Source organism: Harpia harpyja, chromosome 4, assembly GCF_026419915.1.
Source record: "Harpia harpyja isolate bHarHar1 chromosome 4, bHarHar1 primary haplotype, whole genome shotgun sequence".
NCBI lineage: Eukaryota > Metazoa > Chordata > Aves > Accipitriformes > Accipitridae > Harpia > Harpia harpyja.
In genome coordinates, this window is record NC_068943.1 from 81,346,359 (window position 1) to 81,371,761 (window position 25,403).

At 52.3% G+C, this 25,403-nt stretch overlaps 3 protein-coding genes and 1 long non-coding RNA gene across 7 annotated transcripts in view; 1 reads left to right on the forward strand and 3 right to left on the reverse strand.

Moving 5' to 3' along the window:
- Positions 1–10: 10 nt before the first annotated feature.
- On the forward strand, positions 11–9,843 carry LOC128140786 (uncharacterized). Of its 3 annotated transcripts, none has more exons than XR_008234820.1 (4): positions 11–222; positions 721–5,778; positions 6,223–6,439; positions 9,731–9,843. It is a non-coding gene; the product is annotated as an uncharacterized LOC128140786 (long non-coding RNA). The 3 variants fall into 3 exon arrangements; XR_008234821.1 differs by having other exon boundaries at positions 721–2,241; positions 3,599–6,439; XR_008234819.1 differs by having other exon boundaries at positions 721–6,439.
- On the reverse strand, positions 145–4,374 carry LOC128140785 (somatotropin). Its single transcript, XM_052785049.1, has 5 exons — positions 4,319–4,374; positions 3,105–3,268; positions 2,273–2,389; positions 1,722–1,883; positions 145–372 (listed from the first exon to the last, which is right to left on the reverse strand). Exons 1-5 carry the CDS (start codon positions 4,326–4,328, stop codon positions 172–174), a joined length of 654 nt encoding a protein of 217 aa, XP_052641009.1. The 5' UTR covers positions 4,329–4,374; the 3' UTR covers positions 145–171.
- On the reverse strand, positions 6,453–13,664 carry CD79B (CD79b molecule). Of its 2 annotated transcripts, XM_052785048.1 has the most exons (6): positions 13,507–13,664; positions 11,458–11,499; positions 10,299–10,610; positions 9,650–9,768; positions 9,304–9,345; positions 6,453–8,972 (listed from the first exon to the last, which is right to left on the reverse strand). In XM_052785048.1, exons 1-6 carry the CDS (start codon positions 13,571–13,573, stop codon positions 8,874–8,876), a joined length of 681 nt encoding a protein of 226 aa, XP_052641008.1. In that variant the 5' UTR covers positions 13,574–13,664; the 3' UTR covers positions 6,453–8,873. The 2 variants fall into 2 exon arrangements, with proteins under 2 accessions (XP_052641008.1, XP_052641007.1); XM_052785047.1 differs by lacking the exon at positions 13,507–13,664 and having other exon boundaries at positions 11,458–11,580.
- Positions 13,665–16,047: 2,383 nt separating this feature from the next.
- Positions 16,048–25,403, reverse strand: part of SCN4A (sodium voltage-gated channel alpha subunit 4) — a 44,867-nt gene continuing 35,511 nt past the window's right edge. The window contains exons 20-26 of the mRNA XM_052785051.1: positions 24,970–25,092; positions 24,407–24,685; positions 23,143–23,196; positions 21,499–21,636; positions 20,543–20,647; positions 19,535–19,805; positions 16,048–19,048 (exon numbers count right to left, since the gene is read on the reverse strand). Coding sequence (XP_052641011.1) covers positions 17,856–19,048; positions 19,535–19,805; positions 20,543–20,647; positions 21,499–21,636; positions 23,143–23,196; positions 24,407–24,685; positions 24,970–25,092 — 2,163 coding nt within the window. The 3' untranslated portion in view covers positions 16,048–17,855. The remainder of the gene's footprint in view (positions 19,049–19,534; positions 19,806–20,542; positions 20,648–21,498; positions 21,637–23,142; positions 23,197–24,406; positions 24,686–24,969; positions 25,093–25,403) is intronic.

The window sequence follows — 25,403 nt, forward strand, 5'->3', positions numbered from 1 at the left end:
CCCCCCCCCAGCCCCAAATCCACTCTCTCCCAGCGGCGGCCCGTCCCCGCAGCCTCCCCCCCCCCCCCCCCCGACAGCCAGAGACGTGCGAGCAGGTAGCGGGTTTATTCTCCAATATTCGTTACAAGGAGCCGGCGGGGGACCGGGGCAGGTGGGGAACCATCCCCGACATCAAACGGTGCAGTTTCCCTCGCCGTAGCGCCGGCACTTCATCACCTTCAGGTAGGTCTCCACCTTGTGCAGGTCCTTCTTGAAGCAGGAGAGCAAGCCGTAGTTCTTCAGCAGGGCGTCCTCGTTGCGCAGGTGGATGTCGAATTTGTCGTAGGTGGGTTTGAGGATCTGGGGACCCCGCGGGCTCCGGTCCTCCAGCTCCTGTGAGAGGATGGAGAGGTGCTGGGGGCCTGGGGATGAGCATCCTCCAAGGGGCCCATTGCCAAGGCTCCTGGCTAGCTTTAGAGGAGGTTGGCAGTCCCCCCCCTCGATCATATTTCAAACGTACTTTTGAGTTGATGTGTTTACAGGAAGGGTAATTCTGCAGGGGTGATGCTACACGAATTGCTACCAGTGAGAAGGGAGCTGGGCACAAGGCCACAGGGAGGGAGGAGTGTGTCTTCTGGGGTCTTAAAATAAGCAGAAAGTTGCAGGGTCTCTCTGTAGCTACTCTAGCCAAGGACACGAGGAACCAGGTAAATAATTCTCTCTTTTCTCCCATCTTCCCAGTGGGCAAAGCTCTAACTCAGACCCAAGCCACATGCATCTGGAGCTGAGAGATCTGCAGCCTGCCACTCCTCCTGCCCTGCTTTGCTGACCAGCTGGCACAGTAAACAGTGTCATAAATGGGTGAAGCGTGATTATTTGTCTAGTTTCTGTGTACTGCTTCCCAATGCCCAAGCACATATCAAATGGAGAGCAAAATCTGGAAGTGGTGCTGATACATACGCCTACTTATACCAGCTAAAGTGCCAGGACAGAAGATGTCCGTTTACTCTCAGGGCCTGACTTTCAGAGTTATTTAGATGCTAGATGTAAATAATTGTCCAGGCTCATTTCTCACAGATACGGGTCTCAGAGCTCTGGCTACATGGTGATGCTGGCAGATAAACTTAGTTATAGAGCAAGCATAACTGAAAAGGTGTCCTGGCAGATAAGCAATTTCATTTAAAACAACAAAGCAAAAATTAAGAGTGACCCTTGAAGAAGATCACTCTCCAGCTCTCAGCTGTCTGGGTGCTGCAAGAGAGAAACATCAGAGCATAGGCTTCCATCTGTACACAGACTTATACAGGTTGCTTTTATAAAATGTCATGAGTCCTTAAAGCCAGGTTGCAAACCTTGCAAAATTTACTCCACTTTAAAGTATTTTGCATGGAGATGCAGCAAACATTATACTGCTGTTTGTACAGCAGATTTAAGCAACTGAGTATTCTTTGGTGCTGGATTTGGAGAGAGTTTGGGTCTGTACTGCTATCTGAGTGGTTATGGCAGTGCTGTTAACATTTGTTATGTGTTTTCTTATACTGCCCAGTGATGAAACGTGTACAATGGGGTGTCATGATCTCATTATCTTAAGGTAAGCAAAGTCTAAAGGATGCCACTGGTCTTCAGAGTGGAGGTGGGGAGATTTCTCATGGTCTTTGGATCCCACGGAAGACCCTGAGAGCTGAGTGCCCTGTATCTAGGGGTTCTCTTATTCTGTAGCCGTACTACATGCTGCAACTTACCCTCATCAGAGCTTGGATCCCTTCTTCCAGGTCCTTTAGTTTTTCATACACTCTGTCTGAGGTGCCAAAAACCAGATTGTTTGTGAACACCTTGCTTAGGTATTGCACCGGGGTCAGCCAGGACTGGATGAGAACCAGTGAAAACCGAAGGAGCTCCATATCCTGAAATTAAGAAAGGGTCAAAGCTGTGCAGGTGAGGTATTTGGTAGAGTTACCTGTGTGCCCTGCTCCCTCTGAAACAGCCTGGAGGTGACCCAGAGATGTGCCACTGCTCCTGCGGCTTCAGCAGATACAAATGAGTTTGCAAGCTGAGGAGCACCACCCAGCCATTTGTCCTGTGCAGACAATAGTTTTTTCTCATCCTTAGAATGGGAATATGATTCATAGTATAACCCAGAAGAATCTTTGTTCATGCAGGGCTTAAAGAGTAAAAAAGGGAGAGGAGGAATGAAGCACTGAAATGCTCACAGATGGAAGCTCTCTGTTCCTGTAATGAAGTACAGCTGGGCTCTTTAAACAGGTCTGTGCTTGCCCCAGGGGAGGGAACTTACCGATTTCTGCTGGGCATCATCCTTCCCCGTGGGAGCAGGGATGGTTTCAGAGTAACAAAATGCTGCCTGGGAATTTTTGTTGGCATGTCTTTGGTCCTCTGGAATATAGGTGCGTTCCTGTGGAGACATCCCAAATGCACTCAGGTCTGTTGCCCATGTACTGGGAGAAGACCACAGACACTTTCCCAGGCTGTCCTGAATGGTTACTCTTTGCAAGAAATACATGAGACATGAGGTGTCCCTGTAAAGGGTTGGCAGGTAGGAAGCAGGAGTTTGTATGTTGGCACAATAGCTGCTGGACCTAAAGGTCTTCCTTTCACTAAGCCAAGGTGCTAAGGTGAATGCAAAACACACTTGGACTGGGTTCTCCCAAGGAGTAGATGAGCCCCAAGGACAGCTCTTGCCAAAGTGACAGCTCATGCCAGCTCCTGGCAACAGCAGAGACTGGATAGTTTTAAGCATTCAGAATCAGCCAGGGCCAAAGGTGACCGACACAGGAAAGTCTTGCAAAATATCGTGCCATCTCCCACTGCTTTCAGAGCCAACTTTCTCTTTGAGACAGCTGACCCTGTGCAGTAGGTTTGGATGTGGGCAGCAATGGCCCTGAGGAGGGGACTGTGCAGGATCAGATGTGGGGGCAGAGAGCTGAGGGAGGGGGCAGGGTCCAGGCTGATGGGACATGACCTGTCCTGTCCTATTAAGACCCTTTCATCTCATCAAGAGCTGACAGAGGAGACACCAATAGTTGAAAAGTCTCTGTTTCTAGGAAGTTATACAGTCCTGAAACCATCAGGCTAATGTGGAGGAGATGCCCAGAGGCCACGACACTTACGAACTCTTTGTATGTCTCCGCAGCCAGGAGGTGAAGGTGCTGAGCCCTCAGCACAGCATTGGCAAACAGGTTGGAAAGAGGCATGGCTGGGAAGGTGGCAGCTTCCTGTGGCCACTGCAGTCCCAGGGTGATCACAGCAATGAAGAGAGGAGAAAACCATGACCCTGCAGCAAAACGGAGAGGAAAGGTGTTAGCAGTCCTTTAGTGACTGCTGAGGAGGGAGGTGGCACCTGGGAATTAATTAGTTCCCAGCCTCTTCTGTCAGTGCTGGCTAAGGGGTCACCTTCCTTAATGTCTTCTTGGACTCTGTGAGTGAGCTTAGCCCTCCCCCAAATCAAATGAAACCCTGTCCCCTTTCACTAGACGTGCCCTCAGGGCTTGTACTGCTCCCAGTGTTATAAGCAGCGTCTTTGTAGCTGAAGAGTCATTGTTGCCCCGTGAAAACTAGAGTGTGTCCCTATGTTTTTCCCTAACATGCTCGTGTTTTTCCGTAGGCCTTGCCCTCATGAGAAGAGCACAGTGCACTCTTCATTGTGTGACCAAGCAGGGGATGGCGAGTACCAGGCGAGGGCCTGGGATTACCTCACTTTAGCCTTGGTTTACACCATGCTGCTGACGTGAAACTGGCTGTCTGCCTTCACTAGGACAAGAGCTGATGGCATTACCTGTGCTGTGACCAGCTATTTTTGCTCTCTGGGGCATACCTGTAGAATCTGGTGATCTTTGTCAAGCGTAAAGGTTTTCAACGTTCAACATCTAACTCACACAATGTCCATCTGTGCTTACAGAGACCACAAAGTTAATCTCAGACAAATACCCTTCAGTGGAGGAATGCCTTGGAGCCTGTAGGACTTGGACATACGCATTAGACATCACCCTGATAACCGTCGTAAGCTTTGAATATGAGTTTTAATATCCCTGCCAACATTTATGTTAATAATAACTATTATAACTGTGGCTTGACCTTGTTCTTCATGTTCTCCACCCTCTCCTTGCCCAGCTGAGGCTAAAGACTACGTAAGTTAATTCATGGATTAAAGTCACGCTGTAAGGAGAGGTATTTCTTCTTCATTGATTTATAAGTTGACACGTTTTAATTTAGGGCTGGCACTGAGTGTGTATAGCCCACCACAGTACTGCCCCGTCATCATCTCCCATCACCCTAAGCATGCACAGCCCTGGCAATCCTTTAAAACTGAAATAAAGAAAAGTACCTGGAGCCATTTCTGCCTGGTGAGTTGCTCAGGTGTTGCTTGACAATGAATGTTTCCTCCTTTCATCTAGGCTGGTAAAGGTAACTGTTGAGCCACCCCTTATATAGCAGGGTGTCTGTTTAAAATGTATATATGTGTTCATGATCACAACAACATCTCTGTATCTTCTCTGTGCATAAATGCACAAGTGTTCGCAATGGTGCTACCTAATTGTAGTCATTTATACATAGATGTAAAGGTTGGGGAGGTTGTTTGCCTAGGGATGAAACCAGTGCTGAATGATTTCGCCATATTCTGCTGTTTATTGCAAATAAAATTTTCTTGATCATTGGAAGACCCATCCTAAATCAGATCAGTGCTTTTACATGGTGGAACTTCCCATGTCCACCTGATTTTTCTGCCTGGCTCTGAGCCTTGGCCCACAGTTAACTGGGCTGACTGGCCAGTTTGGTAGACTTCTGACTTAAAGCAAGTGAGATGTTTTCCCCTTTATTGTTAGCGGGGATAGAGCTGGATGGATATTGTCAGATGAATCCTATTTCAGCCAAGTAATTTCTACCAAAATTTCAGAAGTTCAGCAATAGTTTTGGTGAGCTGGATTGCCATAGGTATGACAAAGAGCTGTCATACCCAGGTCCTTGTTCAGGTACCAGCCTGCCCGCTGCAAATCCAGATGCCAGAGCTCTGGGAGGTTTCTCACAATCTCAGCTGGACAAGGCTATGAGAAGATCTGGTTATGAGCGTCTTCCTGCTCTTGCCTGAGATGCAAACGTGAAATATCTGGATTAAGGAGAGGGCTGGTGTGGAAAGGAGGAAGAGGAGATGGGGAAGAGGAGAGGTCACAGCACATCTATCCCTGCTTTTGAGCAAAACAAGACAGAACCTCGGATGCCCAGCTCCGGGGGAGCTTAAAGGACTTTTACTCCCCATAAGGCACCAATTGCCCCAAACCTCCCTGTTTTGGCCCTTTGTCTGGGGATCAAGGACTGCTTCCTGGTTAGGGGTGGTGATTTGGCTCCCCTGGGCCCTGGGTTTGCTGTGCCCCCCTGGCATGGGTTCGATTTCCAAGAGGCAGCATCCTCACCGGGGCGGCTGGAGCAGAGGGTGCGAGAGCTCATTAATAAACAAAGTGGGGAGAGCGCGGTTTGTTCCGAGAAGCCCCTGGGTGTTTGCTCACTGGAGATGTGGTGGTGTCGCAAAGTAAATGTCAGTCCCTAGAGGAGAGGGAACAGTGGGTCCTGCAGCTATCAGGTATCCCGTCACCCAATAGCCAGCAACATCTGGGTGTGTTTTTCTACTCCAGATTGTGTTTAAATACTTCAATATTTGTCAGAGATGAGCAGAACAGCGGGCACCCCAGCCCAGCACAGGCTCTGCTGCCTGTTAATGATGATGCTCGACCACAGCAGCTAAATTGGTACAGCATCTTGCACCCGAGTCCTGCCCATCTGCCTCTCCAGGTCTGTAAGTAAAAACATGGTGCAAAATCAACATTTTTTATGTTGCAGCCAAGCACAGAGATGCCAGGATGATCCAGACTGTGCGGTGCCCCTGAGGCTTGGTTTGTCGCCGATCATCTCTGGGCATTAAATGAGGCAGAAGCTTCGTGGAGAAGGCAGTGCGTGACTGTGAAATGCTGGGCTGGGCAAACACATGCCACTGGCAGAATTATGTTGCATAAGCAGCTCTCAAATACCAGCTTGGCATTTTCTGGCTTTCAAATGCCTGCATTTGCGACCCAAAGTAGCATCTCGTAAAGCAGCATGACACTGTAATTTCCAAGTTTCTTTTCTTTTTTCAAAGAGAAAACCCCCTCAGTTCTTTTCAGGGTGGTCCCATGTCTACCCGCCTTGCCCTGAGCATCACCAGCAGCATCTGAACAAGTGAAGCAACTTTCCTTGCAGGTGTGTGTACTCCTTGGGTCCTCCTGACCCCCCCAGCCTGGGGTGGTTGTGTGGAGAGGACCTTCCCAGGCTGATGGATGCGCTGCAACCAGTGAATCCTGACTGAGGAGCCAGCTGCTGGCCCACAGCCCAGGCTCTGCACTTCAGTGGGCAACGACATGGTTGACAGAGGTTTTAAGTGATGGTTGACTACCTCTGCTAGCTCACGACTCAGAAGGTAAATATTCCTTTTCAGGTTGAATTGATGGGTTTTATTTCCTAGAACTAGAACTGCTCAGTTTCACTGAACCCATTTCTAAAGATGAGGCTGAGGATGTCCAGGACTGCAACCCAGTCTGTCTGCCTGGCTATCCTGCTGATGGTAAGGATACAAATCAGGTCAAAATACAGAGCCTGGACTGTATATACTGAAATATATTTATTTACATTAAATGCATTTTAAATACAAACCTATCTCAATATAAAATTAAAACAAACCCTATCTCTAGGCTCCCTAGAAACCAGTCTAAGCATTTAAAATAAAACACTAACACTACAGAAATATTTATTTGCTTCTGGCATTTTAAAGGAAGCCAAAACCCTGGGCTGAGAGGGTGACCAAGTGGCAGAGCGGAACTGGGGTCGCTGAAACTGCTTTTGACATCGGTGGCTTCCTTTCCAGGTGCAAACAGCAGATTCTCCTTATTTTCGTATGATTCAGTTAAGTCAGTTGAGCAAGTTGTTTACACAGAGCTGAGAAAGCAGTTGGGAACTGGGAAGGCCAGAAAACTTGCCTTCCTCTTCCATTTCTTAACTGAAAACAAGGGATGGAGGGAGGAGCTCTGCTAGTCCTACAGTCTTGGCCGATGTGGAAACCGGGAACAGCCAGTTCACTTCTCTCACTGTGAATACTCCTTTCTTTAATTAATCAATTTTATAAGTAAAACATGTTTAAGTAACATTTATATACATGCGCATGCAACTAATTTGGGATAGTTTTATTTAACTAGTAAAAATCAACGTTAAAATGCTGTTTTTGTGCTATTTAGATTGAATACCAGTTTTCCCTGAAGGTGGTTTACTACTAAACAAGAACCATCCTGTTCCCTGCTGGAAAGCCCTGTTTGCTCACGATTTTACCCTCCCTTTTCTGCCGGCTGTTTTGGGAAGCAGAGCAGTCCTGTATTCCTCTCCTCGGGGCCTGAAATGTCATGAGCCACAGGGGCGCAGGGGCCCTGGGCTCTCTGAGGGGGGGACAGACTTTTCAGCCCCACAGTCCTCATCACCCTCTTGTCCTGCCTCATCCAGACAAACCCAACACCCTGTGCTAGCCATGCCTCTCTGGACCCCCTGAGCCCTGGTGTTGGGTGCCCAGCCAGCCCCGAGCCCCATCACCCACACAGCTGCTGCTGCTGTGCCAAGATAGTTTTTATTAACAAAACCAATTAGCGCCACTCTGCTCCTCTCCAGATGTTTTTCAGCTTCTCTTGCAAGACCAGATGTAGCCGGGAGCAGAGCTCCTGGCCCTGGGCCCTGTTCTCCTGCTTCGGATCCTGGCGATGGTCTTTGTCTCTCATCCCCAGCTGACGTCTTGGGACTGTGGACGTCCCCCCGTGCGTGCTCAGCGAGAGCTTCCAGGAGAGCCCCTCGGCTGCTCCCGGCTTCACATCCCTGCCTGCACTCGGGGCCCTGATGAGGTGAAGTTTGGTTTCTAGCTAAGCTGGAGCCATGAAAAGCTGCTCCTTATTCCCAGGGCATCCCACCAACACTGGCACCAGGGTTATGGGACACCCTTGGACCAGGCACGGCAGGGTGGAGCAGGATGTGAATTTACCCATTATCTTTATTAGGACTTGAAAAAGCAGTTGGACTTTTGTGTCCCACAATTTACATCTTCCCCATAGCTTCTGAGGTCGGACGCATCCCTCACCATGGGGACGTCTTCGTGACATGGGCCAGCTCTTGCCTGGAGAGGAGAAAGACTTGCACAAGACCCCCTGGGTGACAGCTGTCTCCCTAGCTTTTCCTGTAGTCTTTGGGGAGAAAGAGGTGCTTTTGGAGGATCCTCCATCTCAGACAACTGCCAGCTTGGCCTGCTGGACACATCCATGGCTGGAGAGCTAAACAGTGGACTAAAATCCACTTCTCATAACACCCACGTGGTGCTGCTCACCTCAGCTCCTCTGCCAGGGCTGCAGCGGGGTCTCGCAGCCCAGGAGGGTCCTTGCAGCGTGGAGAGTGATGATGCCTGGTCCTTTTCTTCCCAGGGATGGTGGGGCTGGAGGAGACCCACCACCCACCCTGGTACTTCCATTGCATTAACCATTCAGGAGCTCAGCGCCATGGGGTGGGGCTGCCCAGGGTTTGGGGCCAGTTTGCTAGTGGGGGGACTGCAGGTGGCTCCTAATTTCTACATAGGCTTTAGGGATTCATCAGCGGGGCGGTGGGAGCGACAGCCAGGGCAGGGCAGCCTTGGTGGGCACAGCCCGGATGCGGCAAAGCGAGTACCCAAGGGCAGCAGGACCTGAGCTCCGTGCAAGGCTGCTGGAGGTGGTTTGCAGTCCGGGATCGCAGCCCGGAATCCAGGTGTCCATCAGAGCCATGGTCCAGCGCAGGAGCTGGGAGCCCATCCCCTCGGGTGCGGGCAGGGAGCCGTGCCACCGGTGCCGGTCTCACTCTTCGCCTGGGTGCTCCCCAACTGTCCACTTGGCCTTCACGTCCCGGAAAGGAGTGATGTCCTCGTAGGTGGCCATCTGCTCCACCTCCAGGCCCTGCGCCAAGAAGAAGGAGGTTGAGACACGGGAGGGGGACCACGGTTCCATCCACGGTGCATCCCGCCTTGGGACACCCAAGTGGGGACCCATCTCCAGGCTATTCCCCCAGAGATTGGGGCAGCTTCTGAGAGGGGAGGAGATGGCGATAGATGGCTGGATGTGCTCAGAGCTTGGCTCAGTGCTTGCAAAAGGCACTTGGGAGGAAGATGCCCTGATGCACCCTGCAAGGGCTGGTGGTACCTAGCAGACACCCAGCAAGGGCACAACTGGCTATTTCAAGGCTCAGGTTGATATTACAGAGGTATTTCTGTAATTAGTGAAGCATTACCTCATAGGTGTGGTCCTCCTCTGGGCTTTCCTTGCCTTCACCCTATGGAAAGGAGAGTCACAGGCTGGGTGTCAGCAGCCACCAGGATCCCCCATCCTGTGTCCCTGAACTCATCCCGCCAGGCCAGGTCCCACCGCTTCCACAGGCAAATCCACACAGTCCCACATACCATTTTAGATGCTTATTTTCCCAGTTCAGCTAGCCACGCCCTCATGCAACAGCCCCAAACCCAGTGCCTGCCCGTCCCCATCCCTAGCAGTGGCCTGCCCAGGATGCAGGGCACTGCTGTGAGCACCGCAGCGACGAAGCTGGGGACATCCCCACTGCTGGAGATGCTGTCACTTACTTTGTCTAGGAAGAGGAGCATGGGGACGCTGATGAAGATGACAAGCAGGATGGACTGGATGATGATGATGGTGTCTTTCAGGGTGTTCCTGCTCTGGATCTGCTGGATGCTACTGTGACCTGGGGGCAGCAGCACAGGGAGAGCCCCAAGTCCCACCTCTGTGCCAGGCTCCCGGGGAACAGGGACGAGCTCGGCATGGCCACAAGTTTGTGTATCAGGAAGAGTGGATTGGGATACAAGGGTGACATGCCCTCGCCCTTGAGAGAGACCAGAGCATTGCAAACTGCCCCCAGGGTTGGCATCAGGGACCAGCTCCGGGATGAGACACATTGGGCAGGACCCACCACTAGTCAGGACCAGGAAAAATCTGATTTATTAGGGGAATGCAGTCCCTGGGGTGGGTTTTTGTAGGATGGACGTGCCAGGGCAAACTGGGGGAGGTTGTCATGCTGCTTGGTGGCTGGCAATAAGCAAAGAAACCTCTGTAGTGCTATGGAACATCTACAGTTGTGTTTGAAGGGGTCCCACCAGCATGGGGAAAGGTAGGTGCATAGGAGCACGATGTGGGGTTCATATGGAGGGGGAAAGGGTGAGAGAAGGAGAAAGAGCATTTCCTGGGGTGCACAGAGGATGGGGAGGTCCCACTCACCCATGACTCTGAGCTCTGTCGCGCACAAGTGCGGCTGCTTTCTCTCCGCCGTGAGGTTCTTGCTGTCACACACATAGATGCCGTTGTCCTCATAGGTGATCCTGAAGATGGTGAAGTTGATGAGGTTGTCTTTCCTCTCGATGCTGTAGCGGGAGGTGCTGTGATCCAGCCCATAGAGGTCATCACTGTCCTCTGCTGTTTTGTACCACTGCATGCTATGGGGCTCCTGGGAGTAGCAGATGAAGTGGACGGGCATGTTCTTCTTGGCTGCCACGTAGCGCAGGTGCTGCTGCGCCACAGGGCACCCGCTGCCTGCCAGGGGACGAGGGTGGTCGTGATGAGCAAGGACGCAGCACCCGGGGAGCATCGGAAAAAAAGCTGGTCCCATGACACCCTCCCCAGCGTCTCCCAAATTAAGAGCTTCCCATTTTCATGGATTATACTGCTTTTGAGCATTCAGTTTTGTTTTGGTGAATCATCATCTTCTGGGGGTAGACATCAGAGAATTTTGGTGAAAACATGCTTTTAATGGAAACTCAAATTTTCTGTGGGAATGGCTTCACTCAAATACTTTTTTGCTGCTCCCACCCCACTTCTTTATGTACATCTCGTTAGTCCCAGCTCCAAAATTACAGCCTGTGCTGGCACACACCACGGAGCCTTTGCTAGGACAGACCCATCACCCCAGATGGCTTCTCTCATGCTTCCATATTTTTTGCATTTTGCTGTATTTTGTATTTTTGCCTGTGTTTTGGTCCCAGAGCCGGTGAGGTTGAGGGTTCGTCTGGGTTGCAGAGTTCATGCTTAATAGCCTGTGGGTGGAAATGGCACAAGCACTGTGTGCTTGGGCCCAGTACTGGGTCCTAAGTCACGGCTTGTTCATGCAACGTGCTCTGCAAATGCAGAGGAAAACCTTGTGTGTGCTTAGGAAAGACAAAATGGATCCGGCTTTGCAGAGGGAGAGGGAAGGTGCAGGGCTGGGGAAATGCCATGGAGGAGGTCACAGCCTGGGAATGGCCTTTGTGATGGAGAAGGCCTGTGAGTGATGGGACATCTCCAGCTCTGCAGGGGACTGGTACCTTTGTGGCATAGCCAGTGGGGATGGGAGGGACCCTGGGGACATGTGTAGGGAAAGAGCCCAATGGGTCTGAGAGGTTACCTGTGCTGTTCCTGGTGCTGTTCCTGTCCGCTGAGATCCCACCTGCAAGACAGGAGAAGGGCCCTGAGATAGCGGCCAAGAACCCATGTAGGACAAGCCCATGTAGGACGTCCCACATGGGATGGCATGTACCGTGGGTCCTTCGTGCCCATTCCATATGGGACGGAGTTCTTGGGAGCATCAACCAGAGCCCCACTCGGAGGACATGGGGCAGCACGGATTTGGGTACAAACACTTCTATTTCCATCCCATCTCCTTAATCTTCTCTGAGTTGCTTTCTGGTTGACATCCCGGGGAAACCTGCCTTCGCTATTACTATCCCCCTAGGCTGGCACCTCTCAGAAAGGGTCCAGACAGACTCACGCCTCTTTATTTACACTTTCCATTTTCTGAATCAACCAGAAACCCTTTCCCTGCCGGGTCTTCCTTGGGCGTGGAGACCCATGATGGCGAGGGGTTTCTCAGACCCTGGAACAATGCAGCCCCCCCGGAACAAGGGCTGGATGGAGCTGTGGGACCTGCGATACCGTGCAGGAAGCGGGGTGAGGGGGGGGACCCCCAGCACCCATGGGTGCCCCTGCCCGCAGCTCCAGTGCCCCTGTGCCTCGGTTCCTCTTGCTGCAGCTGGGCAGGAAGCACCAGCCCTGTTTACCGCACCGCTTCAGTGCCCGGCTCCGTCCGCTTGATGAATACTCGCCGAACCCCACTGTGGGGAAGCTGGCATGGAGGCGGGGGGGGGCTGCACCCCCTCCTAGCATATTGGGACAGCTGCAAAACTCCCCCCAGAAGAAGAAGGAAGGTTCAATTCCCTAGCCTGAGTTTTGCCCTGAGCCTCGCCAGCCTCCTGCAGACCTTCCTGCCCCAAACAACAGCCTGGCAGGGACCTGCTGGCTCAGTCGTGGGCTCCCCTCCCTGCCCCAGAGCCTCTTCCAGGTCTGTGCTGCCCTGTTCACCTCCAGCACCTCCATCTCTGCAGGCAAACTCTCCCCTCCAGCCTCATTTCATTTTTTTCTGAGATGGAGAGATGTGCCTCGTCCGGGCTGTGCGTTGGGTACGTGTCCCTGCCACCTTCGGTCCTGCTGGCCAGCCGGGACACAGGGCTTTGCTCTCCGTGTTTTGGTGGTGTTTCTAAATGAAGACCAGGCTGGTCGCTCACCCTCAAAGCCCTCACACCCCTCAAAGCCAAGATTTCTATTGCAACCACGGGTGGGCTGAGCTTCCCCTGTCCTCCCTTGAAGCCTCTCTTCAAGCTGGGATGAAACCCTGCAACCCTGAATCCATGCTGGCCTTGGATGGCCACCCAACAGAAACCCTTTAAACGTCCTTTCTCCTGAGGGCACAAGCTTCCCCAGCTGAGGGTAGGATCTGCTGCAGGATTTTGTGGGTGCCCCTGCACCAAGCAAGAAGGGTTGGAAGGGGACAGGAGCCTGTGTCCTGGGTTTAGCTGCTGCTTCTCCACGGTGATGCAAAGGGGAACAGCACAGGGATGTTCATGCAAGGCCCACAAATCACCCCCAAAAGCCTTTTTCCCTCCCATTTCTGCTCTGATCCCGGGCACTGAACCCCATGGAGCAAAGGGACATGGCTTGGCCATAGCCTCAGCAACGTTCCAGCCCCATCCTCAGGCCTCTGAGAGCAATAAATGGTAAAAAAAAACCCCAACAACCTTTCTTTCCTGCCACCTGCAACCACAGCCGAGCAGGCTCTGCACCCATTAGGCATCGGGCTCCTGCCAAAGCCAGCCAGCTGCCCGAGAAATTGTCCCATCTCTGCACCCCTCCCTGCACCCCAATGGGAAGCAAAACCCAAAACCCGAGGCAGGCGTCGAGCCCCGAGCCCTTGCGGGTCCACCCTGGCTCTACCGTGCCCAGGGCTGGTTTCCTGCACAAAGCAGGACTGAGAGTGGTGATTGCGAAGCTTAAAACTAATGCATTTAAAGCCAGACCTGGGTGAAGTCCCTCATTGCAGTAACCAAGGGACGCATGCTGGTGCATTGCCTGGATGCACGTTTCTTTGTTCTGAAATGCAAAGCCCGTGTTTGATGCCTACCTGTGACCAGAGCCATCAGCCAGAGGTTCACCTGGAGCACCCAGAGCCTCGTGCAAAAATCAGCCATCTTTCACTGCAAATGGCAGGGAAACATCCAGTCACCGGCCCTTGCTTCTGCAAAACACAGCGGCTGCTCCGACTGGCTTGGCCTCCGTACCTAAAAATGGCAAAGCTGCTGCTACGCGAGACGGCCCCTTTCCTGCTCATGTAAATCCTCCTCGATGGGGACTTTCCCCTCGGGGCCGGTTTTGAATGCAGCGCAGACGCTGGGGCGGCTGGTGCCTGCGCCCTGGGCACCATCCAGCCTCGTGTCACCAGGCTGTGCTCGTCATGGTGGCATTATTTGATGGAGGTGGCCACGACTGGTGTGGGTCCACATCAGAACTGGAGACGAGCCCATCTGCAAAGCACCTGGTGATGCAAAACCTTGGCTGAGCACAGGGGATGTGCCCAGGGAGCAAGATTCGACTGCTGCATCCCCGTGGGTTAGAGGATGGGGGTTACCCCCAGGGTTGCACCCCAGCTCCACAGCAGCTTGGGCAGATCCCCCCAGTTTAGCCCTGTAGGTGACGGGCAGGGGTCGATGCTGGCCGAGTTGCAAGAGTCAGAGCAGGAATGGTGTGGGAAGAGGGGATGGTTGTGGGGTTTCTCCTCCCTGCTCATTGTGGGGTGCAATGGGATTGGTCCCCCAGCTCCTGTCCCCAGCATCCCAGAGAGTCCCTGCAGCTGCCCTTCCAGGGAAAGGTGAAATCTAGAAGAGACATGGCCAAACCAAGGTCTCGCCTCCTTTGGTGCCAACGCCCGCTCCTTCTCCGCTGTTTGCCATAACCGAGACCCTTCTCCATGAGTCCTTTGGAGACAACCGCTCCCTGGGGAAGTACAACCTGGCACCCCAGCGTGAGCTCTGTCCCCCTTTGTTCTGACGCAGAAATATGTTTTCCCTCCATGCCATGCCCTCCGGCTGCTGCGTGCTACCGGCTGCGGGTGAGCACTGAACTGTAACTCCATGTGAAAAACACCTTTGGGTACTTTTGCCAGCCGTGTTGGTCCCCAGAGCCCGGGTGTCTCTGCCTGGGGCCTCCCCAAACCTTTACCTTCTGCAGGTTTGGTGGTTTTTTTTACCAGTTCTGAGCATCCGGTGGCTGCTGGGAACTAGCCGGAGTCTCACCTTGTATGTGAGCAAGAAAGAGGAGAAATAAAGGTTTCCCGAGAAAGGCTGGCCCCAGGAAGGGAAGAGAGATGATGGGAGAGTGCCTTCTCCTGGTAGAGCAGGCAGGTCATGCCGTACACGGTGCTGTGTGTTGGGGCTGTGCTGCTGAGTCCCTGCTGCCGTCACCTCTGGTCTCGCTGGTAAAGCACAGCCCGTCCGTGACATCCCGGCAAGACAAAAGTGATGGGGGATGCCCATGTGCTCAGAAGGCACCGGAGGGATTTTTATCAAGCCCTGGGGTAGGAGATAGGAGCTGCGATGTGCGAGGCAGGGATGCTGGAGGTGCCTGGGAAAGCCCTGTAAGGCAAAATGAGGAGCGGGGCACAAACTAAAGAGTTTGCCATGACGGTGGCCAAATGACCCTGCTGCACTGCCTGCAGGCTCCTTGGCACCCGTGAACAGGCACAGACCTGGTCCAGAGGGGCTCGATCTCCCCTTGAAGTCCCCTGTGCTGCAGTACCTGGTGGCATAAGACGTAGGGAGACCCGATGGTGTCACAGGGAGGGTCCCATGTCCCCGTGTCTTTCTCTGGGCCACCCTGGCTCCCCAGCCCGTGGCCGGACCATGCCCTGTGGGCAGAGCAGAGCTGCTGCCAAGTAGCTGCACCCTTCCCCAGCCCGTTCCTATTCATCAGGGCTTGGGTTTCACCACTGTCCTTTCCCCCGCCGTGGGAGGACAGGGATGGTGGGTTGTGCCACCTCCTCCCTCCAGCCCCCTGCCTGCGCGGTACCGTGATGCTCTCAACTTGAATTACACCAGCCCTGGGACGAGCTGTTCCAGTGAGAGAGAAAACACAGTGGCGAGGCCATGCTGTGGCTCTCGGGGACGTCAGCAGGTCCCAGAGGCAACTCCTCCTCCAGCTGCACATTGACGCAGAAACCTCCTTCACCCACCGCTGCCTTCTCCCCATGATGCTGAACTGCTCCCACGTGGCTGGTGGGGCAGGTTTGGCCCCACAGAACTTGGCATGGGGCAGCTCATGGGGGTCTGCACCTCCTCCAAGGCCACCTCTCTCCTTGGTTGAACCTGCAGCAGCATCTCCTACAGCTCCTAGAGTCAGGGCTCATTGCTGTGAGGCACCAAGGGCTCCAGGGGACTTGTTCATGAGCGGAGCAGAAGCTCTGGGGTCTGGGCTGGGTTGGAGGTGCCGGGGGAGGCAGCCCAGGGGGTCTCTTGTGCAGGATGGGACCACCAGGTCCTTCTAAGGATGGCAGGTCCAGCCAAGGCCATGCACAGGGGCTCCCCATATCTGCCCTGGAGCAAAGGGAGGGGGCATTTACCCCTCCCAGGGGCAGGGAAAACATTTTTCCCCTCTAACACACACCAACGTGTTTGGTATCATAATAGACCATTTACAGTTATTTATTTTAAGAAAGGTACAAAGAAAAATGGCTTTAGCTCACACAAATCTTGCTCTTTGGCATTTTTCCCATTACCGACGACACATATATACAAGCAGCATTGATTGTGAACCACAATCAGGGCTGGAAACTGCCGTGCCATGGATGCTTCCCACGCAAACGCCATTTAAAGCAGCTCAGGCTCCTGTTCCAGGGAGCATCACCCTATGCAACATGGAAATGAAAGCACAATGCTACGAGATGAGCAGAGCGACCCTGGCTCTGCTGCCTGGCCAACAGCACGTGGATGCAAGCAAGCTCAGCACCGCTCCTGGCCAGCCTGAACATGGGGCATCCGTAACGGCTCAGCGCCAAAATCAGCCCAAGAAAAAAAATATTATAATAATAATACAAAAAGACAGACCCTTTGGCTTCAAGAAGCAGCCCTTGTTTTAACTGGAAGAGGTTTTGGTTCATGTTTGTTTTGATCTCAAGAGGTTTTTTTTCCCTTTTGAAAGCAGAAGGCGGTCCAGAGATGAACTCAGGGCCTTTTGCACATTTTTCTTGATTTACTTTCCTTTTGCCCACCTGTGTAAAAAGCAGCAAAACCCTTTCCCCCTGGGAAAATTCTCCTCTGCTGGGAGATTTCCTGGTGGGGACCTGCCTGGCCCCATCAGGCTCTGCAGGGACCCCAGCATGTGCCACCAGGTCATCTCCAGAGCCCCAGCCAAGGGAAGGGAGCTCTGCCTGAGTATTTTGGGATTTACACTCCAGTGGGAGCATTCATTGCATTAAGGCCCCCGGTGCTCGGTGGCCAATGGGATTTAAAGGACCCCGTTGAAGCAGCTGATTGCACGGACCGTTCAAACACCTGCTCTGATCCCCAGGGATGCGTCTCGTTAATTAACGCTAACCAAGAGCGCTCCAGTGGGACATTTGCTCTTGCTATGGGCTTGAAGAAACCCTAGAGGGTTTTGTTACAGGGACTGGGGATTCTTGGAGGAGGTGTTCCAAACCCTACCTTTGTCCATTGCTTTCCTGCCACAAAATCTGGATGAAACGGGAAAACAGAGAAGAAGCATGACTGTAAATACAGTTTACATTTGTACTGTAGAGACCTGAATGATTTATGATTTCAATGCATATTCAGAGACCTTTAAAACCTGATATTTAACCCTGAGAACATACCTGCAGATGCTTTGTTTTGTCTATGCAAACAAATCTTTAAGACATAATTGCACTTTCTCTGTATATAACAAAAAATAATCCATAAAGCTTATTCAAATATTCAAAAGAAAGGTGCTACTTAAGACATTGGAGATTTTTGTTCACAAAACCTTGCCTTTTCTGTAATTATTCTTAATATTATTTCACTTGGCTCATCTTTCACGGGCTACTTGGCTGCACTCTGGAAGAATAATATACAAGAAAATCTCTTATGTGAAATAACATTAATAAATAATTACTGTAAGTAAAAGGACAGCCATACTCACTTGTTAATGTCTGAAAAACATCATTACCATGATGAGATCATTTCAAAACTAAAATGTTTCTCTTTCACCAACAATAGATTTCACATTTAATTCTCATAAGAAAAATATTAAACTCTTTGCAAGTGCAATGAGCTGTGAAAACCAGGATCAGTAAGAGATCCTGCTTCCAAAGTTAAGGTGTCTACTTGAAATATCTGAAATTAGCTCAACATCTAAGATCGATTGATCTGTATATGGAAGAGCTCTTGAAAAGGAGATACAAATGAAGTCCTTTCAGGCTGGGTGAGAGACGGAAGCCTCTTTCTGTTATACCAGCGACTCTTTCACAACGCGTTCCTTATCACATGCTTTTGCTTCACGCGGAGCATCTTGCGTCTCTGAGCTGGGAATGGGCGCAAGACCAAAGGCAGGGGCTGTCTCCACATCTGTCCCACTGTTCCCATACATCTCGTGCATTTTGGTGGCGATCAGACCTTCCTTCTCGGGTGCGTCCTCTCTCAGGGCATCCTCGTCCTTACTGTGCCTGTACATGTAGGACGCCTGCTTCACCGACCGCCTCAGGAGGTACCTCCGGAAAGCCCTCTGGATTCTTGTAGCACAGACTTCCTCGTGTTTCCTTTTCAGAGTGGTGGTGATGGGTTCATAGGAAACCTTTGAGGGGTTTGCGGCCATGAACTTCTCCTCCATGGTGGCCTTCAAGGCATCCATCTCTCCTGAGTCTCCCAGCACTTCCTTAGTCAGGGCAAAGAGGATATCCAGACAGTGGATTTTGTCCCCAGCAACCATTGGCAAATCCATGGTGATTAGCTTGATCTTGTTTGGCTTGGGAATTTTGAGTGGCTCCTGTAAGGTGTCTACAAAGTCAGACAAGGTGCTGTATGCAATGAACTGGGTGGCGTCGGGGTCAAACTTCTCCCAAGTTTCATAAAACATTTCAAAATCATCTTCGCAGAGGGGTTCGCTGCTCTCCTCCGTGGCCACGTTGAAGTTCTCCAGGATGATGGCAATGTACATGTTCACCACAATGAGAAAGGAAATGATGATGTAGCTGCAGAAGAAGAAGATGCCTATGGATGGATTGCCACAGTCCCCTTTTACTGGACTGCCAGGGTTTTCAAGGTCAGGGTCGCAGTCGGGGGGACCACTGTTCAGGATCGGGCTGAGGAGACCATCCCATCCAGCCGACGTGGTGATCTGGAAGAGGCAGATGATGCTGTTCCCAAAAGTTTCGAAGTTGAAGATGTCATCGATCCCTGCCTCCTTCTTTACATAGGCGAAGTTGGACATCCCGAAGATGGAGTAGATGAACATGACGAGGAAAAGCAGAAGGCCAATGTTGAACAGGGCAGGCAGGGACATCATCAGAGCAAAGAGGAGAGTCCGGATGCCTTTTGCCCCTCGGATCAGCCGGAGGACACGGCCAATCCTTGCCAGCCTGATGACCCTGAAGAGGGTGGGTGATACAAAGTACTTCTCTATAATGTCTGAGAGGACAATACCTGTGGAGGGATGAAGAAGAGGTGAGTTTGCCATGCTCTGCAGCCAACATAGGGAGGTGAGGTGGAGCTACTCCACTCCACCTGCCAGAGTTGGGCAGATACAGAGAGATGAGGCCACCCCCGATGGTACACAGCTCTCTGCTCCTCCGGTGGCAAAGGGAACATATTAAAAAATAAACTCTGAGCATGGACCCAAAGGTTAAATGCTGGCTGCTCTGTTTCAGCAGTGCAGCCAGGCAACATGGAGACAAGGGGAACCCAGCACCAAGGAGGAGTGAGACACATCCCCAGCCCCTCATCTAGCTTGGTGGCATGGGGTAGCCTCACATCCGTCTTGTCTCAGGGTCCTGTTGGCTTGGCCCTGCTCAAGGGGTGGGTGTAAGGGGGTGGCCAGTGACAGCTTGGTGGCTGTGGGTCAGCTAGACCATTTCCACTCTTCATTATCTGGTGAGACCCCGAGGAACTGGTGGAACCAGCAGGACTTACCTAAGATGGAGAGGATGACCACCACAAAATCAAAGATGTTCCAGCCGATAGTGAAGTAGTAGTAACGCAAAGCAAACATTTTGAGCACACACTCTCCAGTGAAGATGACGATGAAGACTAGGTTTATCTTGTAGAGGACAGATGTTTTGAGTTCGCTTTGATCATCTGTTTCCACCATCATGGTGACCATGTTTAGACAAATCAGGATCATGATAGTTATGTCAAACACTTGCTTGGTAACAAAGTCAAACACCATCCCTTGAAATTTGTTCTGCCGTGAGGGCCACATGGGTGATGATGGAGAACCAGAGATGAGGTGGGAAAAGGGGACAGACACACACAAAACAAAAGACACAACAGAAAGAGAAGAAGGAACTGTATTTAAAAGAGTGTGGGAAACCTCAGGGTTGTGGCCAGTACACAGGTCTCACAGCCCCAAAAGCTATGGGAGGAGGGTACCCAGCACCTTGCAGGATGAAGCCTATCTGGTAACACCACATCCAGGAGGTGTGGGCACAGGGGACAGTTGCTTTCTAATTATATCCACAGCTAATGCATCAGGGCAAAAATAAACACATGGAAAAGGCCTCACTTGAGTGGGGCTATCAAAACCAAACCCAAGTCACAACGGTGTATGTATTGGCTGGACCAGTGTCCCTTCTAGAAGTGTTGAAAGCTGAGCTTTCCCTGAGTCTAACTCCCTTCGAGAGAGGAGCTGGGAGCTGAGCTAGGAGAAAACCCTAATACCTGCAAGAGGGATCCTCCCTTTGCCCTTGCCAGCAGACCCAGGGCTGAAGAGCAGACCCAAATGATGTTGCCTGATGTGAACTTCTTCTGAAGCCCCAGCTCTTAGCAAGGTCCTGTCTGAAGAGCAACAATGGGGAGCCAGGATTTGGCTCCTTGCCCTGGCAAATGGTCTTCCCTAGACCCTTCTTATTCACTTTGGGACAGCTGGTGGCTTGAAGTGCTCCCGCCCTGCTGCACTCCAGGGTGATTAACCCAACATACCGATGGCCTGGGGATGGGCTTCTGGGGTTTCTTGGAGCCAAGCTTCTTCATGGCATTATAGTATTTCTTCTGCTCTTCTGTCATGAAGATGTCTTGGCCTCCAAAGTATAAAGGGAATCACTGCTGTTAGTCTTGGGAACTCTCCTCTTCCTACCAAGCATCTCTGACCACGCTCCTTCCCACCAAGGATCTCCAGCCAAGCTCCTACCAGGCATTGCTCGCTGCACTGACTCAGTGAAATCTGCTTCCTCCCTACTTGCCCTTTTCTATGCTGCTTCCCTTCGTTCACAGCACCCATGGGTGCTCATACCAGCGCTGCAGTTTTGTCCTGTGGAGGTGAGGTGCTGCCTCCTAGCCTGCTGTAGTGAGCGGGGCACCCCATGCCCTGCCAGGGCTCACCCCCTCCTTGCTGGCCAGATCCTGCTGGGATCGAGGCAGCATCTCGGTGTGCTTCAGAGCTTGCTCTGCACAAACAACGTGCTCTGTGTTACCCACCCTTCGCCCGCTTCTCCCTCTGGCAGCCCAGGGGTATTAGCCCCGTGCTGCTCGCTTGAAAGCAGAAGTTGATGCCTGGAAAAATTATGAGAAAGTGTCACGGGGTGGGAAAAGGAAACAAAAGTGATAGCACAGGCTTGCAGCCGTGCCTGCCGTGGCACAGGCAAGAGAAAACATAGCCCCCCCTCGCCTCCTCCCTCTGCATCCATAAATTAATTCCTCTATAAATGCTATGGCCAGGACACAAATCCCCAGGTGCTGTTTGTCCAGCTCTCCTTGTTCACTTTGTGGGAAGCCACTAACGGATACCAGCAATTCAGGTTGCAGAGGGACCCTGGGGTCCAGCTGCGCGCTGGGCATGGTGGCCCTGGTCCTCTCACCCTATGACCATGCTGGTCCCCTCCATCCTGGACCAGTGCCCCGGGAGGCAACAGTGGCTGCAGGACCCATAAAATACTTATCTTTTTCTTCTGCTGGTTGAAGTTGTCAATGATGACGCCAATGAAGAGGTTCAGGGTGAAGAAGGCGCCGAAGATGATGAAGATGACGAAGTAGATGTACATGTAGAGGTTGATCTCATACACTGGCTGCTCTTCAATCTGACCAGGAGAGATGGGAAATGTGAGATTAACCCTCTCCAGAAAGCATGTCCCCAAGCCCCCAGACAATGGGTCACTCTATCCAGACAGAGCTGTGGGGTGGCTACTCCAAAACCTTTGGCAAATTCTGCATGGGCTGAGTGGTCCCTGTGGGAGCAGCCATAGGAAGGGACATCCACGTGAAACCAGCTGGGGGACACGAATGTGATGACTCCTGATCCCACAGCATGGGCTGGGGAATAGGAAAGGATGCCCAGGTGCCATGATATCAATGAGCAAACTTGAGTTTCTTCCCAATAATCAGCTTTCCAAGGGCTGAAATATAGCCAAGAGGGGAAAGGAAAAGTGGTTTAATTCATGCCACGCCAGCACACAGGAGTGGCACAGCCTGGCAGCCTTGGAAAACACTCCTTATCAAGGGGCATCACTTAATTCTGCTCTATATTTGACTGGAGACATCCCAAGGTGTCACAAGCAGCTTCCCCTATTTCGAAGAAAGCTCTTGGCAGACAAGAGCGGATTTTCTCCCAAAACAGCTTTGCCCCAGGTGTTCGGGGAGGCAGGAACCCAAGCCATTTTTAGAGGGAGCTGGAAGCAGCTCCTCCACTGAGCGCCGGCAGCTGCAGCTGGGGTGAGCAGAGCAGCTGTCTCTCATGCTAAAAAAAGGCAACGAAAACAATATGTTCAGGCCCGTGGGTGTGCGGGCCTGACCCCCACAGTGGGGCACGGGCAAGTTTGCTCACTTAGAGAAAGGTAGGAAGTCTCTTCTGCTGCATTGGCTCATGGCAGCATGTGCACACATGCGCTGGTGTGGGGACACTTTTTGGGATGGATCCCAGTCGAAACAGCCTCTGCGTGAAACCCTTCAAAACTTTTTTTTTTTTTTTTTTTTAATAACCCATTTAACCCAAAGGTTAAATGCTGGCTGCTCTGTTTTAATAACCCATTTATTGCTCAAGGCAAGCCAGGCGCTTTATCCAGGATGGGATAAGCTCTCCCAGCTGGAGGAGCACATGGAGGGCATCGTCTCACAGCAGGGTGAAGGAGGAGCCTGCTGGCTTGGAGCTGCGGAGGCAGAGCAGGGATTTTGGACCACGAACCTGAAGCTGAGAGGAGTGGGCTCAGCCCCAGCTGTAGCTCGGGTGGGGTGGGAGCCTGGTGTGGGGGCCAGGGTGCAGCTGGGATGCAGGTGACAATGACATGGCTGGCAGAAGGCACCAGAAGGGACACAACTGACACTGTGCACCTCAGCAGGGGGGATGTTTCGGGCATTTCTCCACTCTTTGGCCCATGACCTATCCAAAGCCATGGGTGGGATGCAGGCAGCCCCCCCAGCACCAATGGGCAGAGCCAGAGGAGATGCTGTGGCTGAGGGGTCAAGCCCCAGCCCGTGCTGAGCTCCTCCTCGGCCCCAGGACTCTGCTCCCAGCCTGCCAGGGGGAACTGGCCTGGTGGGATAAGCGATGCTTGGTGACGGTTGTGAGACATCCCGGCTTGTCCCCTTACCTCGCGTGAGTCCACGGCAGCATACATGATGTCCATCCAGCCTTTGAAGGTCGCCTGCGGAGACGAACAGATTTGCTGGGAGGTATTTGGGACTGGGGGTGGGGGGGCACGTCAAAGGATGAGTGTTTGGGGTTTAGTTTGGGAACTTAGCTCTGAGCATGCCTGCTCACCCTGGAGTTATAGCTTCTCTGTGGGAATGGCAGGAGAAGGACCATGAGTTGAATCCACAAGAAAAATGCCCTAATACAGAAATACTGAAATTTGCACGTGCACACACCTGTGCACACAAAAGCTCCGTTCTGTGGCTGAGGTTACCAGGGACTTCCCAAAACACCACCGCAAACCAGGCTGGGAAAAGAAGCAATTGACTCTTTCCCCCCCCAAACAAAGTGCATTTTCCCAATGGCAGAGCTGTGCTGGGGCCGGTTGCCTCCCTCCTGCTCCCAACCTGTGCCACCTCCGTAGCCCTGACTTCTGTATCGCTGCCTCTGCTACCTGCTGGATCCCGATCCTGGTGGGGTAGGGGGGTACACTGCATCTTTTACAAGCTTTTACTGCTGATTTGTTAAACAAAAAGCCTGAACATCTTGTTTCCTGAATCTGATGGAACAACAAATCTGAAGAGGAAGTTGAATTTAAAGCTGCTTAATCAATTTGGGTTATGCTCTGATTCTGTAACCACCAGTTCCCCTGGATCTGATGGGAGTAACCCCAGCCCACACAATAACAAAGCCCACACCTATATATTTATGAAAACTGTGGTGAGCAGTTCCCCTTCTGCTTGCCTGGCTCAGCTGCGGTGGGTTCAGTGGAAGCACGTCTATGTTCGCCCACTGCCCTGCAGCGGACACATGCACTCTTTTTCCAGTCATCATCTTCCCCATGCAAAACTCTTGCAGCCTATGACTACAGCAGACCGAACTTTTCAAATGGGGGGCGGGGGGGAGAGGCCCCCCCCTCCTTGCTTCTGCACCCTGCGCTCTGCAGAGGACTTCTCGCAGCTCCAGGCTTGGTGCTACCTACACTCATCTGCAGCGGTTCCCTGGTCACACCTACCTTCCCCTCCCATCTTCTACCCTGTCCCTTTCCTCCTTGGCTCTGCAGGGGTTTTTTTTTGTTAAATATCAGTTTTGGAGCTAAGAAGCAACTAAGAGGCCCCATCTGGGCATCACGGTAACATCTTGCTTCAGCCCTGATGCTAATCACGCTGCCCTGCTACAGTAATGCATGTCTTGGAGGGATGGCAGCTGCTTTCATTACGTACCACCTGCAGCAAAGAGAGGTATCCCAAGCCCACGTTGTCGAAGTTGACCTTGACGTTGACCCATCTGACCTCGTTGGTGTGGAGGAGGGCCATGCAGTCACTCTTATTGTTCACCACACTGGTGTCAAAGACCTCCCCTGAGGTGGTGTTGATGCATCGGTAGTACTTCCCCGCAAAGAGGTTCACCCCCATAATGCTGAATATCAGCCAGAAGATGAGGCAGACCAGCAGGACATTCATGATGGAGGGGATGGCACCCAGCAAGGCATTCACCACAACCTGCAAGGGCAGAAAAGACCTTGGAGGACCTGGGTCCTAGCAGGAGCCTTGTCCCCTTACCAGGCTAGGAATGTTGTGGAGCTGCATGTCCCTGTGCCCCAGCCTTACCTTCCCCAGCAGCACCAAGTGGGCTTAAACTGGGCCACAGGGAACTTAGCATCGATCCCACTGATCTGGAAGCCCCTAAAAACCACCTGGGATGGGTCCCTGATGTAGGTGACCGTTGAATGGTGCCATGTTGTGTGTCCGTGTCAGGGCCAGCAGCACATGGGGAAGACACCTACCCTCATGCCTTCAAATCTGGACAGGGCACGCAGTGGTCTCAGAGCCCTCAGTGTCCGCAGGGACTTGATGGCTCCCAGCTCGGAGTATCCCAGCCAGTTTGCTGTCAGGCTGATAATGGAAACCTGGAAGGAGCAGCCCAAGGGATTAGCAGCATCTCAGATGGAAACACAACTGAACCACATCCCTGCAGCTCCTGCCCTTCCCTCTCTCCCCACCACTCCCTCAGGCTGGTGGTCATCGTCTTGTCTTGGGACACAGGGACTGGCATCGAGTCCTTGGATCCCTGGTGACCAGCCACGTGGAGGATATCCCTGCCTCTTGAGTATGAGGGTGGAGGTGATGGGGGATGCAGAAATACTGCATATGAGGAACAGCCTGCTCTGTCACGGAGCATTTGGGAGACCCTATGTCCCTTCACATCTCTACTGGGGAC

Coding starts and splice junctions, on each gene's coding strand:
- LOC128140785 (XM_052785049.1), bottom strand. Junction 2,390..3,104: donor CGGAGACATACAAAGAGTTC/GTAAGTGTCGTG, acceptor ATGTCTCCACAG/GAACGCACCTATATTCCAGA. Junction 1,884..2,272: donor ATGATGCCCAGCAGAAATCG/GTAAGTTCCCTC, acceptor TCTTAATTTCAG/GATATGGAGCTCCTTCGGTT.
- CD79B (XM_052785047.1), bottom strand. CDS start 11,575: ATGTGGGACGTCCTACATGGGCTTGTCCTACATGGGTTCTTGGCCGCT. Junction 10,611..11,457: donor CAGCACCAGGAACAGCACAG/GTAACCTCTCAG, acceptor GTCCCCTGGCAG/GCAGCGGGTGCCCTGTGGCG. Junction 9,769..10,298: donor GACAGAGCTCAGAGTCATGG/GTGAGTGGGACC, acceptor TGCTGCCCCCAG/GTCACAGTAGCATCCAGCAG.